This window comes from Hyaena hyaena, unplaced genomic scaffold (assembly GCF_003009895.1).
Source record: "Hyaena hyaena isolate Hyena2069 unplaced genomic scaffold, ASM300989v1 scaffold_602, whole genome shotgun sequence".
NCBI lineage: Eukaryota > Metazoa > Chordata > Mammalia > Carnivora > Hyaenidae > Hyaena > Hyaena hyaena.
This window is the reverse complement of record NW_024081229.1, coordinates 515,082-530,716: the sequence shown is the minus strand read 5'-3', so window position 1 is coordinate 530,716 and position 15,635 is coordinate 515,082. Positions and strand designations below refer to the sequence as shown.

The window sequence follows — 15,635 nt, the reverse complement described above, 5'->3', positions numbered from 1 at the left end:
TGATTCAAGTTACGTCTGAGGGAAATTCTCTGTGCCTCTTGGATTTCAACGTCTGTTTCCTTCCCCAGATTAGTTGGGGAAGTTCTCTGCTATAATTTGTTCAAGGACTCCTTCTGCGCCTTTCCCCTCTTTCTTCCTCTTCTGGAATTCCTATGATACGGATATTGTTCTGTTTGTATCACTGAGCTCTCAAACTCTCCTTTCATGTTTTGGATTAGTGTGTCTCTCATTTTCTCAGCTTCCTCTTTTTCTATAATTGTGTCTTCTAAATCACTTATTCTCCATTCTGACTCTTCAGTCCATGCATTGGGCACCTCCATTTTATTATGCATCTCATTCATAGCATTTATTAATTCATCACAACTGTTTTTAAGCTTCATAGTCTTTGTAGCAATACCTTCTCTGATGTCTTCCATGCCTTTTTCAAGCCCGGTGAATAATTTTATGACTAATTGTTCTAAATTCTTGTTATGTTGCTTAGATCTGTTTTGAGCAGTTCTTTAGCTGTCAATTTTTCTTGGAATTTCTTTAGAGGTGAGTTCTTCTGTTTTGTTATTTTGGTTAGATTTCTGTCTCTTTGTTAGTTGTGTTTTTTTTTTTCCCCTTTGGTCTCTTGTTAGTTTTTAAAGCTTGTTGTACACTCTTTACCTGCGAGTACTGCTGTATTAAAGAGGGCTCTTTGGCTGTCCAGGGCCTGTCCGTTCAGGAATTGTTCTTTGAATGATGTCTCTTAGCCTCTCTTGTTGAGACTGTGGTTATTTTATTTCCCTACTCAGAGTGGTATTTGGGACTCTCCACCGTGTGTACTTTGGCTTGTTTCTTGAGGTAGCCCTGGAAAAGAAAACAGACAACACACAGGGAACAAAGGCACACAAACGCACAGACAAATCCAACAAAGAAGCAAACTGAAAGGGAAAAAGAAAAAAAAAGGGGGGGTGAGGGAGAGGAAGTAGGAAAAACAAATAATAGAAATAAAAAAGAAGAAAAGAAAAATACCCAAAAGACAAAGGACTGTCTAAAAGGATAAAACCAGAAATCCCAGCTACAGATAAAGAGCTGGGTGTATGCAGTGCTGATTGAACAGCATGTACAAAGAGAGAAATGACAAGGTGGGGAGGAAGCGAAATTGGAAGAGATATAACCAGGCAGAGAGACTAAGAGGCTTAATTCAGAGAAAGAGGAGAATATGGTAAGAGGCAAGGAGAAAGAAACAAAGATAATGTTACTGAGAGAAACTATATAGTCTGATTACTCCAGAGAGATAGAAAGGTATTGGTGGAGGTATACACTATACATCTAGAGAATGGATTAAATGTGACTTTTTAAGCAAACCAGTGACCAGAGTGCCCAGTTCAGCAGAGGGGAGGGATACAAATGAGACAAGGGAAAATATATCTGAAAAGAAAGAATTAATCTAGAATTAATCATGGTTGTGCATCCATGTTGATCTTGCCCTGGGCTCTGGTAAAAACAAAAACAAAAACAAAAACCAAACAGCTCTCTAGCGGGGATGGGCGTGGTTTGGTGTAGGTGGGTCTTAGCCTCCACTGTGTCTCACAGGCTGCTCCCTGAGGTCCCGCCTTGGTGGTTGTGGCGAGAAAACTGGTGGCACCCCAATCCCTTCTCAAACCAAGTGTTGCAACTCACTCTTTTGGGTCTGATCTCCCTGTGCCACCGGGGTAGCCAAGGTGGACCATGCTCTATATCCCAAGCCAGGCCTCGCTTCCAGATCTTAGTCCGCGTGCCCCAGTGATACCGCCGGAAATGTAAACCAGCAGGCCGAGTCCCCCCAAGCCGTTTCAAGCTGCCTCCCCACTGGGGCCGGAAGAGTGGCAGAGCATCCTCAGGTGCCCCGCTTCCCCTCCCCTCCGGGTCAGGCTGAGGAGCAGTTTCTCTCAGCATCGCCTAGGACCAGTGTATCCGGTTCAAGGTCAGCTGGACAGCTGGAAACTGCTCCCTCTGTGTCCCAAGCTGTGGCTTTTTCTCTTCTCCAGGGACAGGGACAGTTCCTTGAGCAGTTTCAGCCGCTCTTCCTTTTCCCCTCGACTCACCACTCTCCCCGCAAAGGAGGCTCCCTCCCCTCCCTCCGTGTCTCAGGTCCTGGCCCATTTCTATCTTCTCCAGTTTGCACTCACGCTATAAGGTTTTGTCAGCAGACTCTGTCTCATTTTCCTCCCAAACCCAGGATTCTGTAAGGGTTCCTGTGGCTTCAGGCCTTCTCCATGTGAGAGATGGGGGCGAGTGAGATGTATGGAGCCCCCTACTTCTCCGCCATCTTGCCTCTCCTATCTGAGTGAGGTTTTTTATGTTGGTTATTCATTTATATATTTGGGTGCCACCAAGTTGGAGGCATAAATATTTATAATTGTTAGATATTTTTATTGGATAGACCCCTTAAAATATGATAGAATACCCTCTGCCTTACTTGTTATAGTCTTTGGTTTAAAATCTAGTTTGAAAGAAGTATGGCTACTTTGTCTTCCTTTTGACATCCATTAGCATGATAGATGGTTCTCACTTTAAACCTGCAGGTGTCTTTAGGTCTAAATGAGTCTCTGTAGACAATATATAGATGGGCTTTGCTTTTTAATTTATTCTGATACCCCATGTCTTTTCATTGGAGTATCTAGTACATTTACATTCAGTATGATTATTGATAGATATGAATTTAGTGCCATTCTGTTACCTGTAAATTTGGTATTTCTGGTGGTATTCTCTGTTCTTTCTAGTCTTCTTTGCTTCTGGTGTTTTTTCCCCCACTCAAAGAGTACCCTTTAATATTTCTTGTAGGGCTGTTTTAGTGGTTCCGAACTCCTTTTAGTCTTTGCTTGTCTGAGACACTCATTTCTCCCTCCATACTGAATGACAGCCTTGCTGGATAAAGTATTTTTGGCTGCATATTTTTTTCCCACTCTGCACATTGAATGTATCCTATTCCCTTCTGGCCCATCACGTGTCTGTGGACAGATCTGCTGCAAACCTGATCTGTCTTCTCTTGTAGGTTAAGGATTTTTTTCCCTTGCCATTTTCAGGATTCTTTCCTGGTCTTTGTATTTTGTGAGTTTGGCTGTGATATGTCTTGGTGATAGCTGGCTTTTGTTGAATTTAATGGGAGTTCTCTGTGTGCTTCTTGGATTTTGATGTGTTTCCTTCCCCAGATTAGGGAAGTTTTCAGCTATAATTTGCTCAAGTAAACATTCTGCCCCCTTTTCTCTCTTTTCATCTTCTGGGACTTCTGTGATACAAATGTTATTACACGTTAAGGAGTCTCCAAGTTCCTTAAGTCTACATTCATGATCCAGTACCTTTATTTCTGTCTTCTCATCAGTTTCATTATTTTCCATAATTTTATCTTCTGTATCACTGATCTGTTCCTCTACTTCATTCTTATTGTCATGGCATCCATTTGGGTTTACATCTCAGTTATAGTATTTTATGTTTTAAAGTTTATTTGAGAGAGACAGAGACAGAATGAGGGGGTCGGGGAGAGAGAGGGGCAGAGAGAGGATCCCAAGCAGGCTCTGTGCTAGCAGCAGGGCTCGAACCCACAAAACTGTGAGATACGACCTGAGCCAAAACAAGAATTGGTGCTTAACTGACTAAGCCGCCTAGGCACCCCTCAGTTATAGCATTTAAAATTTCAGCTTGACTAGTTTTTAGTTCTTTTATTTCTGCAGTTAAGGGATTCTCTAGTGTCTTCTATGCTGTTTTAAGCCCAACTACTAGTATTCTTATAATTGTGAGGTTTTCTTAATTCTAGTTCAGACATCTTACTTATGTCTTTTTTGATTAAATCCCTGGCCCTCACTTTTTCCTTTTCTTTCTTTTGGGGTGAATTCCTCTGTCTTGTCATCTTGGAGGTCAAAATAAAAAAGAGAAGCTAGATCCTAGGTGTGTTTGGGTCTGCTTGTTAAGAGAAGATCCAACAACAACAAAATAATAATACAATAAGAAATAAAAACATAGGGACACCTGGGTGGCTCAGTCGGTTAAGTGTTCCTGACTTCGGCTCAGGTCATGATCTCCTGGTTTGTGGGTTCGAGCCCCACATCAGGGTCTGTACTGACAGCTCAGAGCCTGGAGCCTGCTTTGGGTTGTATGTGTCATTCTCTCTGCCCTTTGTCTGTTCCGGCTCTGTGTCTCAAAAATAAATAAATGTTGGGCCACCTGGGTGGCTCAGTCAGTTAAGCATCCAACTTCAGCTCAGGTCATGATCTCACGGTTTGTGTTTGAGCCCCGTGTCGGGCTCTGTGCTGACAGCCAGCTCAGAGCCTGGAGCCTGCTTCAGATTCTGTGTCTCCCTCTCTCTCTGACCCTCCCCTGCTCACGCTGTCTCTCTCTCTCTCAGAAATAAAACAGTAAAAAAAAAATTTTTAATAAATAAATGTTAAAAAAAATAAATAAAAATATTAAAAAAAATAAAAGCTTAAATAGCTTATTCTGGATCTGAAAAAACCCTGAAGGATTCTATTTGCGCTAGAGCTGAAGGTTTGTGCACTCAGCGCCCAGTAGACTTGGTGTGCGCCCGGGGTTTCTGCCGGTCTTCTGGGGGCGGGGCGTGCTGTGCTCATTCTCAGGTGAACTTGCCCAAGTGGAGATGCACCTGCAAGGTGCAAGGGGACGGGACTTGATGCGAGAAGCTCCAGCCTTGTTTTCTCTCTGAGGTCAGTCATTGTTGATGGGGGTGGGCTGCACGGGTTGCGGCTGGCATGGCCCTGCTCTCCTCTCCAGAGCAGGGGACCTGTGCCCGTCACTCCTCAGGAAGCCCTCACAGAAGGACAGACAGTTACCTCTCCTGTCCTCAGCTTCACTCAGATCCCTGCCTTCACCCCGTGTCTGAGCCATCCGTCTGCCAGGCCGCACAGCGCTCCGGTGTTTTATCTCAGGCACAGTTGGGTTTCAAAACTCTAAACACAGCCCCCCACCCCCTCCAAACCCGGGTCCATGCTGATCCTCTGGGACGGGTCTCACTGTGCTGTGGCTGGGGGCTGGTTTGTCCCAGGAAACAGTCACGCGACTGTGCAGCATCTTGGAATTCGTGCTAAAGCGCAGCAGGGAGCCAGCCCCAAGCACCGTTGCCCTTAGCCGGCATCTTTGTTCCATGTTGGTGAACAGGGCAGGTCAGTGGCGCCACAGGGTCTTTGTCTCTGGAGAGACAGTGCCATCTCCCAGATGCACAACCAGGAGTGGGAACTGTTGCTCTCCATGCGACCCAGTGCGTCTTCAGACCATGCTGCTCGCTTCCAGGTCTCTGCGCTCCTTCCCCACTGGAGCACCGCTAAGTGTGACCCTGTCAACAGAGTGGACCTCGAAGCCTTCAGACTTTGTGCTCTACTGTTTATAAAATACTTGTGGTATTTTAACTCCTCTCGTTTTCCCAGTCAGTGGTTTTGGGAAAGAGTTTTCTTGTGCAGTCCCTTGTGCATGTTCGTTCTCTCTCGCTCTCTGTCTCTCTCTGTCTCATTTCTCTAGATAATCCGGGCTCCCTCCCTTCTGCAATGCCTGCAGCTCTTTTCTCCCGCAAATCAGCTTTCCACAGCTTCTCTCTTCCATGAGGTGGTCATTTTTATACTTGTAGAAATGAAGCTCTGTGTTTTCAGTCCTCAGATGAAGTTCTTGGATGTTCAGAATGATTTGGTGTTTTTCTAGCTGAGTTTGAGGGATGAGGCAAGCTTAGGGTCGCCCTGTTCCTCTGCCATCTTAACCGTTCTCTGCTGCCTTTTCTCAAGACGACAGGCCTGGCATTTCCTGCCTACTTCATCTTTGTGCCCATAAAACTCAGTTTAGCTGGAAGAAAAATGTCATGGGGAGAAGTCATGTTAAAATCGTGAGCATGAAACACAAGTGGACCTGTGTTGTTTCCATGCTGTTTTCTCCCCCGCTCTCCTAGAGCACCATCCCATTCCTTCTCCCTCTTCTCAAGCCTCCTACCCCTGGCCCCGCTCACCCGGGAAGACCCTGCTCTCCACACGGCCGAGAACTTCTCCCTGACGCTACCCTGGATGCCGCCTTGGCATCCGATCCCATGTGCTCTGCTCCCCCCTTTTCCTCAGATGGACTCTCCGTGCTTACGGGGAAGCCCTGCTTAGACCGCAGGCCTCACCCCTTCGCCGCCTACAGCCCTGCTCCCGCGTTTCTGGCTTCTCTGTCTCACACCGTCCATTCTCCGCTCTGCTGAATCTTGCCCTCAGTGCACACACTTGCTGTTACTTCTTAAAATCGCTCAGCCTCTTACTCTGTCAGCCACAACCGTATTTGTTCCTTTGTAGCAAAACTCCTCGCAAGCGTCCTCTCTTTCAGCTGTCTCCAGGTGACACTGCGCGCCTGTCCTGTCTGCACAGGCTTCTTCAGGCTTCTGCCCACACCACTGCTCTGAAACGGCCCCTGTTGGGTCTTCCGCCTCCCCCCGATGGCAGCCCCGCGGGCGGTCCTCAGCGCTCCTGTGGCTTGGCTGTCAGCAGCGCGTGACTCGTTAGAACCTTGGTTCGTTTTACTTGCGGGATGCCTGGGCTCTGGGTTTTGCTCTCACCTCGCTGATCGCCTTGCTTCCTCCTCTTTAGCCTAATGGTGGAGGCCACCCGGCAGGGAGGCCGTCCTGTCTCCCTCGAAGACCTCCTGTGGTTTCATGCCTTGTCCCTCACGTAAATCCCAGCCTGGACGCCCGGTGCACTGTCTGGTCTGTCTCACTGGCCCCTGGACGTCGTACCTCCGCATGTCTCCAAGCGAGCGCCTGATCTTCCCTTCCCCGGCCGCCCCTGTCCTAGGCGGTGGCGGCCGACCTCCCAGATGCCCCAGCCGCAACCCTACAGCCGTTCTCTTCTCTTTCTCCTACACTGCACGCTCTTCCGTCGGAAACCGGGCCCAGAACTGAGTTGCCATCTCTGAGTTAAAGGACTAGCTGGCTACCCGCCCTCTGCTCCCACCCTGTCTTTTCCATGGGTTCTTTTCCATGCAGCTGTCCGTGATTTTTCTGGAAGGATGCCAGGTCGTGTCCCTTCTCTGCCCATGGTCCCCCTGTGGCCCCACTTTTTCTTACAAGAGCCCCAGTTCTTAAAGTGGCCTCAAGCTCCTGTATGATCTGGGTTCCTTTACCCTTTCCCTGCGTCTCCTTCTCTGCGTCGTTCCTTCTGCCCTAGTTCGCTGGCTTCCGTGCTGTTCTCCACTGTGCCGGGCACCGTCCTTCCTGGTGTGCTTGCTGCTGCATCTGGGACTTCTCCTCCCCTGGACGGCCGCGTGGCTCATTCCTGGCCTCGTCAGGTCTCTGTCCAGTGTCACCCGTCAGAGTGAACATGGCGCTTCCTTTCCCTGCGCACCCCTCCCCCCTCCCTCCCTACAACATCCTCGCACCTCCCCCCCTCCCCCGCCTTTTGACAGTTCTCCCTGCAGTCTTGGTTTTGTGTCCAAGGACCCAGCACAGTACCTGACGAGGTATTTTATAAATGGTAATTGCTGTTGAATTCTTTTTTTAACTTTATTGAGGAGTAACTGAAAAATATGTGTATATATTTAAAATGTACAGTGTGATGATTTTATATGCATATACGTTGCGGAATAATTAGCAAGATCAAGATAATTAACACATCCGTCACCTTACATAGTTAACTGTGTGTGTGTGTGTGTGTGTGTGCGCGCGCGTGCTGAGAATGCTTAAGAATTGCTCTCAGCAATGACATTGGCTCTCAGTATACACAGAGTCACCGTGTTGTACTCTGCTCCTTAAAACATACTCCTCTTATAACTGAGGGTTTGTGTCCTTTGACCTTGATCTCCTCATTTCTGTTTCCCCCAGCCTCTGGCAGCCACCACTCTGTTGTTGCTACGAAATTGATTTTTTTTCCTTTTTTTCCTCTAAGATTCTACATATATGTGATACTATACAGTGTTTGTCTTTCTCTGCTCAGCTTATTTGCCTTTGAATCCTTAACCTATTTAGACATATATGTTACCATGTTAGTTTTAATAAATCTCTGCCTGCTGATAGCAATGCTTATCTTTTAGAAATTACACATTTATTAATTATACTCCACAATTTTATAAATATGGAGGCTGATGTTTAGGGAGGTTAATGACCTTGTTTCAAGAGCTTTCAAGGCACGTAACTGGGATTTGAGCCTTGATCTCACCTGAACCCAAAGTCCATGCTGTCTATGATGTGACCCCTCCCCCCACCCCCCAGTGTGCCAGGGGAGGTCCTTTGAGCCTGAGTCTCTTCCTGTCACCTGGCTGCTTTGTTGGCAGTTGTGAGGCTTACATGAGAGTGGATGGATATCAAGGTTTGCATGCATATTAACAAGCTCTTTAGGGCTCCTCTCTGCCTTCAGGCTCACATCAGGTGAGTTCTCAGGTGGTAGGCAATGAGATTTTGCTTTTGCCGGTGCGCCTTGCCTCAGCTTTCAGGCGCTCCCCATATCATGCACCCACATAAGCCCTGTAGGTGACGGATTTTTCCTTAGTTTTGACATCAGTCTTGAGTTTTATTTGTACAATTGCAAATTGCTTGTAGACATTTCTAGGAGTTTCTTCACAGATGTCATTTAGTCCATCTGAAACCAATCATTTTCTTAAAATCCACTTCTTCTCATAAGTTCCAAACAGAATCTGCTTTCAGGGCTGGTGACTTTGAATCTTTTATTCATCCCTTTACCTCAGCTCTTCCTTCATTTAGTCATAAATTCCTATTAATTTTTTCTTTACCAAATAATCCCCCATTTATCTTTCTATTTCAGTTAATAGCTTAGTGTAGACCTTTGTTACCTCATGGCAGTGTTATTGCAGTGAACTCCTTAGTGGTGCCTTCTTCCTTCTGGAATCAGTTTTGTTGATGGTATGAGGTGAGTCTTTACTCTCAACTCCATTCCCTTTCTTGAAAAACTTGATGTTTTTGAAATGTGATTGACCAAGCCTTTCCTTTTCTGCTCTCTGTACTAGGGCAGCACTTATGTTTTGATGATGTATCTCTTTTCTTCTATTGTGTTATTTTAATTCTAGTAATTTTTTTTTTTTGAGAGGCTTTGAAACAGCAGATAGCAGATTTACAGGAAGATTTGAAAAGAAAGGAAGCAAAATGGTCAAGTACACATGGCCGTCTTAGAAGCCAAATAGAAATGTTGGTCAGAGAGAACACAGACCTCAGGGAAGAAATAAAAGTGATGGAAAGATTCCGATTAGACGCCTGGAAGAAAGCAGAAGCTACAGAGAGCAGCATCAGGATGGGTCCATGTGTGACTGCTACAAAAAAAGATGGGTCCATGGTAGGTGTGGAGCCAGTTTCATCATGTCAGGGAGATGTGAAATATTTGAGCCCTCAAATTTATAGAGCCGGAGCAGAGGAGGTGGGGAGGTGGTAGGGGACGTGATCAGAGATGTGGTGGAGGGAGGTGGGTACAGAGTTCATTAGGCCTTAGTCAATTCCTGTAAGCACTTGGGTATTTCCTCTGAGTGAGAAGGCGAGCTGTGGAGGGCTATGGTTGAAGAGGGAGCCTGATCCTTTATTTTAGTAAGTTCACTCTGTCTGTTCCTGACTGGAGACTGAATGGGGAGGAGAGGGGTATAGGCACAATTAGGAATACCAATTAGGAGATTTTACGGTAATTCACACCAGAGATGACAGGGGCTTAAGACTGTGCGAGTGGCAGTGGAGGGCTGAGAAGTGGACAGAATTTATTGATAAACTGGTTCTTGGGTGTAACAGCAAGGAAGGAGTCGAGAATGGCTTCCAGTGGGGTGCCTGGGTGGCTCCGTCAGTTCAGCATCCAGCGTCTGGTTTTGGCTCAGGTCATGATCTCACAGTTTTGTGAGTTTGAGCCCTGCATCGGGCTCTATGCTGACAGTGCGAAGCCTGCTTGGGACATTCTCTCTCTCTCTCTCTCTCTCTCTCTCTCTGACCCTCGCCTGCTTATGCTGTTTCTCTCTCAAAAATAAACAAACTTAAAAAAAAAAAAAAAAAAAAGAATGGCTTCCAAGTTTAGTGTAGTGGTTTGGCATAATAGAGTTTCCATTTATTGTAAGAAACCACAAGAAAAGAGCATGTATTTCTTGGGAGCGTGGATATTAGGGTCTCGGGTTTAGATGGGGTTAGTTTGAAATGCCTGTTAGCCCTCAGGTAGAGATGTTAACTGGGCAGTTATGCACATATTAGAAGGTCAGGTTGGAGCTAGAAGTTTAGGGGTCATCAGGATGTGTGGTAAAGCTTTGGGCTGGCAGAATTCACTGAGTGTGAAAGTGTGGGTAGTGAAGAGATCCACATACTGAGCCAGAGTGTGAGAAGGTGGGGGGTGGGGGGGTGGGAGGGGAGAAAAATTGTCAACCAGAGAGGATGGAGTGAAGGAGGCCAGTGTGCTGTCCTGAGAGCCAAGTAAAGATAGCAGTTCTCAGAGGAGAGAATGGCCAGTGATATGAAAGCTGCTGCTATGTCAGATGAGGGCTGAAAATTGGTCATTGGATTTACCATGTAGGAATGTGTGGAAGATAAAAGCCTGACTAGATAAGAGAGAAAGAAAAGTTTCAGACAGAGAATAAGAACTTTGTGGAGACATTTTGCACTTAATGGAAAGAGAAGGGGTAGTGGCTGTAGGGAAAGTTGTTTGTTTTTAAATGGGAAAATTAAGAAGCGTTTCTCTATTGATAGAATTGATTCAGCAAAGAGGAAAATGCCAATGCAGGAGAAGGTGAGAGCATTGTTCACGCAGCATTCATAAATGAGAGAAGGGGGGATTTCGGGAATGGAGGGAGGGTCTGGCCTTGGCCAGAAGCATAGACAACATGTGGCTGGTAGCAGAAGGGTGCAGGTATGGACCCCAGGCTCAATGTGTGGCATCTCCTGGTAGGAAGCTCCCTCCTAATGCTAACATTGTCAGTGAAGTGGGAAGCTTGGTCACCAGCTGAGAGTGAAGAGGTAGGAGGTTTGGGGAGATGAGAGGAGGAGAGTGAAAAGCAAAGGGATTAAGGAAGTGTGGTCTGATTCCTGGGCTGCTTTGGGAGCCCATGTAGGTTAGAGATCATATATTTCAGATGAGAATCGTTTGCATTATTTTCTTGTTCAGCATTTTGGTTGTAAGGTGGTGGAGAGTTACATTTTAGAAGAAGTGTGGGATCCAGGTGAATACCACAAAGTGAGTGAAAGGTATGGAAGTCAGCAGTGTATGCAGCCAGAGTCACTGCAGTGAAGCATTGTTTAAGCTGCATAAGGCTATAAGGTTTTGAGGGACATAGAAAATCTATATGGATCAATGAATTGTAGGACCCTGTATGTGGGCCTGTGAGCATTGGTGGAGTTTAGGGTATTAGAGGAATGAATTAATTAGATACAGAGTGAGAAGAAAATGTGGTTTTCCCTACCTCCCCAAATCTTTTATTATAACAGCTTCCCCAAATAGAGACATTTGAAAGAAAAGTAGGATGAACATCTGAATAGTCCCCTAGATTCAATCATTGTTAACATTTAACCACTTGTGTATATGTGTTTTGCTGCACCGTTTGAAGCTAATTGCAGAAATCGTGACATCTTACCCCAGAATACTATAGCATTTTATTAAATGGCTTTGGCTTTTTGAGTAGACCAGTCTATTTTGTTGAATTCCCCACATTCTAGATTCAAAGGCGTTGAAATTGAGATTTTTACAGTTCTTGATAATTGCAGATATCGATGATGTCTAGTTGTAGAGTTTGTCCATTGGCGTGCATGGCTAAGGTAGGGTAGAGGCGGTTAGGAAACTGAAGCTAAGGCGCTGGAGTTGTCCCCTGGCCGGGTGAGTACTTGCTGACTGAGCTGTGGGTGTGAGACACAGAACTGGTTAGGCAGGAGAGAGGTTTGGTTGGACTCAGGGATGGGGAGCAAGGAAGACCTACCTCTACCCTGCCTCTAAACCTAGGGATGTGAATTCTGAGGGTGTGAAACTTCCATCCCTAGGAGGAGGCAGTGGGGAGCCATCTCAGTGAGGAGCTAGGGCTCAAAGTGAGAGCAAGATGGTGAGGAAAGTGTTCACGAGGCTCAGAGTGAGAGCAAGATGGCGGGGGACGTGTTCACAGGAGAGGCAGAGATTTGGGGGTTTTGCAGATGTTGAGGAGTAACTGCCTTCTTTGGCTAATCTGGTAACAGTTATAGAATCCTTTGATGTTACCTGTTATGCCCTCACTTGAAGAATGAATATACAGTTGACCCTTGAGCAACATGGGTGTGAACTGTGTGGGTCCACTTGCACACAATTTTTTCAATAAATACAGTGTGGCACTGTAAATAGATTTTCTCTTACGTATGATTTTTTTTTAAGTTTTTAAAGTTTTAAAAACTTTTATTTATTTTTTAAACATTTTATTTATTTTTGAGAGAGCGCAAGCAGGGGTAGGACAGACAGAGAGGGGGACAGAGGATTTGAAGGGCTCAGCACTGACAACTGTGAGACTGACGTGGGGCTTCAACCCATGAACCGGGAGATCATTATCTGAGCTGAAGTTGGAGGCTTGACCGACTGAGCCACTCAGGTGCCCCTCGAATGATTTTCTTAATATCATTTTCTTTTCTCTAGCTTACTTTATTGCAAGAATACAATACATAGGGGCACTTGGGTGGCTCACTCAGTTAAGCATCTAACTCTTGATCTCAGGTCATGAGTTCAAGCCCCACATTGGGTTCCACACTGGATATGGTGCCTACTTAAAAAAAAAAAAAGAATATGGTATATACTACATATGACATACAAAATATGTGCTAATCTGCTGTTTCTATTGTTAGTAAGGCTTGTAGTCAACATTCAGCTATTAGTAGTCAAATTTTGAGGGAGTTGGAAGTTATACATGGATTTTTGTTGTTCAGGGCCATCTGTATTTCCAAAGGTGGGTGTGTGTGTGTGTATAGTTCATTCCTAACAGCTTGGTTTTTTGTTTGTTTGTTTGTTTGTTTTTTAATTTGTTTTTGAGAGACAGCGCAAGCAGGGGAGGGTCAGAGAGAGACGGAGACACAGAATCCGAAGACAGGCTCCAGGCTCTGAGCTGTCAGCACAGAGCCTGACGCAGGTCTCAAAACCACAAACCACAAGGTGATGACCTGAGTCAAAGTTGGACGCTTAACTGACTGAGCCACCCAGGTGCCCCTCTAATAGCATGTTCACTCTGACCTGTAGTGATGATAAATGAAAGCAACATAAACAAACAGACTTAAGCCATTCTCCTTGCAAGCTGAGTTTTAGTTTCACTGATTGTACTAATATGTGGACTAGCACTAATTTTATATTCAAAATTATCTCCTACTATAGAATTCATCAGTTCGATTACAAAAGAGTCAAATTTCTTCAGGAACCCAGGTAGAAAAATACAAGAAAAACCATTTGCCGACACAAGGTAAGAAGTTGCATGATACTTATATAAAATATTTCAGGAATTTATTGAGAACTTACACCTAATATAAGAAGTAAAACGTAAAATATCATTGAAGCCCCTATGTATTCTCTCCAACTTACTTCCACCCTGACAACATTCCTTTGCTTGTTTTTCATTCTTTTACTACATTGTGTCCATAAATTAATATAGTGTTTTTCTGTGTATCTCTCTACAATTTGCTTTTTTCTCTCAATATTTTGAAACCCACATTAATACATATAAAACTCTAGTTTATTGATTTTAATAGCTATATAGATTCCATGTATATTTGCTACAATTAAGTTTTCCTTTCAATGGAGTTCATGTTTTCACCCAGTTTGTCAATAGAATGAATATGGCTGCAGAACATATCTGTCATGGGAGTTTCTCCAGAATACATTTCAAGAGTAGGATACTGGGTCAGACCAGCTTTGTGCTACTGCAGGAGATTTTCCCTTTGCTCTGCAAAGTGGTTTTGCCAGGGTTTTTTTTTTGTTTTTTGGGTTTTTTTTCCCCCATCAACAGAATATGCTTTTTATGCTTACAACCCTTGACCTGGTCAGACTTTAAGATTGTGGCCAGTCAGATGGGCATGAAATGGTGGGTTAGTATAATTTTAATATGCATTTCTCTGATTTCTTGGTAAGGCCATGTGAGCATCTTTTTGTATATTTAATTGGCATTTGGGTTTCCTCTTTTGTTTATTGCCTGTTCATTCCTTTTGCCCATTTAAAATTTTTTAGGGAGAGGCTTCTCTTTATTGAAGTTATTCTGCATACTAATCCTTTGGCAGTTACAAGCACTGCCAAGATCTTTTCCCAGTCTGGGTTTAGCTTTTCGGTTTGTGTTTTTTATATACATGTTTTTCCTTTTAATATGGAATTTATCAATCTTTTTTTATGACTTTAAGAAATCCTTCTCAATCCTTAGTTCACAAATGTATTATTTTCTGTCTTTAACTTTTGTTTTCACAATGAGATTTTTAATCTACCTGGAAATTTTAGAAATTATTTTCATGAATTGAATTTATAAAAGTAGATATAAATTATGCAGCTTGATGGTTAGAAAGGAAATAATTGGATGAGTTCTAGCAAGATAAGGAGAGTAGCAGCACCCCGGAGCTGTCCCCTCCATGATTGTATTATGTTGCCTATCTTTGTAGTTTCTACTCTTACAGGTGCAGCCCTAAAAAAGTGCTTTGTTTTTGAACTTTCTGATTAGTTATATTGTATGTATCCTGTTGTCTTCTTTTACTGTATATTGTTTTTGAGAGTCATATTGATCTGCAACTCTAGTTCACTACTTTTCACTATAAGGCAATTTGAATGTTTATGAATATATTATAATTGACCTGTTGATGGTTAAATTTTTTTTTAAGTTTGGGATGTTCAACAATGAAGCTGTGAACATTTTTAAACATCTCTGGTTACAAACATTCATTTCTCTAGGGCACGTACTGCAGTTACTGGGTAATCAGTAAGAATATCTTTAACACTCACAGATTTTGCCAAGATATTTTCCAAAGTGATTTTACTGTGTAACCCTCAAGGTAATGTGAGTGCTTGCATTGCTCCACACCTTGTTGATACTTGGTATTGTCAGACTTCAGTTTTTTGCCATCTGGTATGGATGAAAACTATGTCGTCATGGTTTTGATTTGCATTACCGGGATTACTAAATATGTTAAATACCATTGCCTATGCTTATCACCTATTTAGATTCCCTCTTGGAGAAAAACTGGTCAGGTCTTTTACTCATTCTGTGGTGTTGTCTTTTTCTTTATTGGTTTGTGGGGGATTTCCTCTGTTGTAATCTTGTAAGAGTTACACACATTGCAAATATCTTCTTCCAGTCTGTGGCCTGCATTTTTACTCCTTATGTTATCTTTTGAGGAACCAAAACTTTCTTTTTGTTGTTAAAAATGTATTTGATAATTGACATTGTATAATTTTAAGATATATAATAATGTTGATATAAGTATTTCTATATTATGATTGCCAGTGTAGTGATAATTAGCACCTCTATCATATCACATAATTATACCTTAAAAATTTTTTCTTAATGTTTGTTTATTTTTGAGAGATAAAGCATGAGTAGGGGAGGGCCAGAGAGAGAGAGGGAGACACAGAATCCAAAGCAGGCTCCAGGCCCTGGGCTGTCAGCACAGAGCCCGATGTGGGGCTCGAATCCACCAACCGTGAGATCATGACCTGAGCCCAAGTCGGAAACTTAACTGACTGAGCCACCCAGGCGTGCCTTATTATTATATCTTTTTAATGGTT

The 15,635-nt window shown here is 43.9% G+C and overlaps 1 protein-coding gene across 1 annotated transcript in view; it reads left to right on the top strand.

Moving 5' to 3' along the window:
- Window positions 1–15,635, top strand: part of CENPJ (centromere protein J) — a 68,475-nt gene that overhangs the window by 39,208 nt on the left and 13,632 nt on the right. Inside the window, 2 exon segments of the mRNA XM_039256941.1 lie at window positions 9,009–9,251; window positions 13,251–13,335. Of these exon segments, the coding sequence (XP_039112872.1) occupies window positions 9,009–9,251; window positions 13,251–13,335 (328 nt within the window).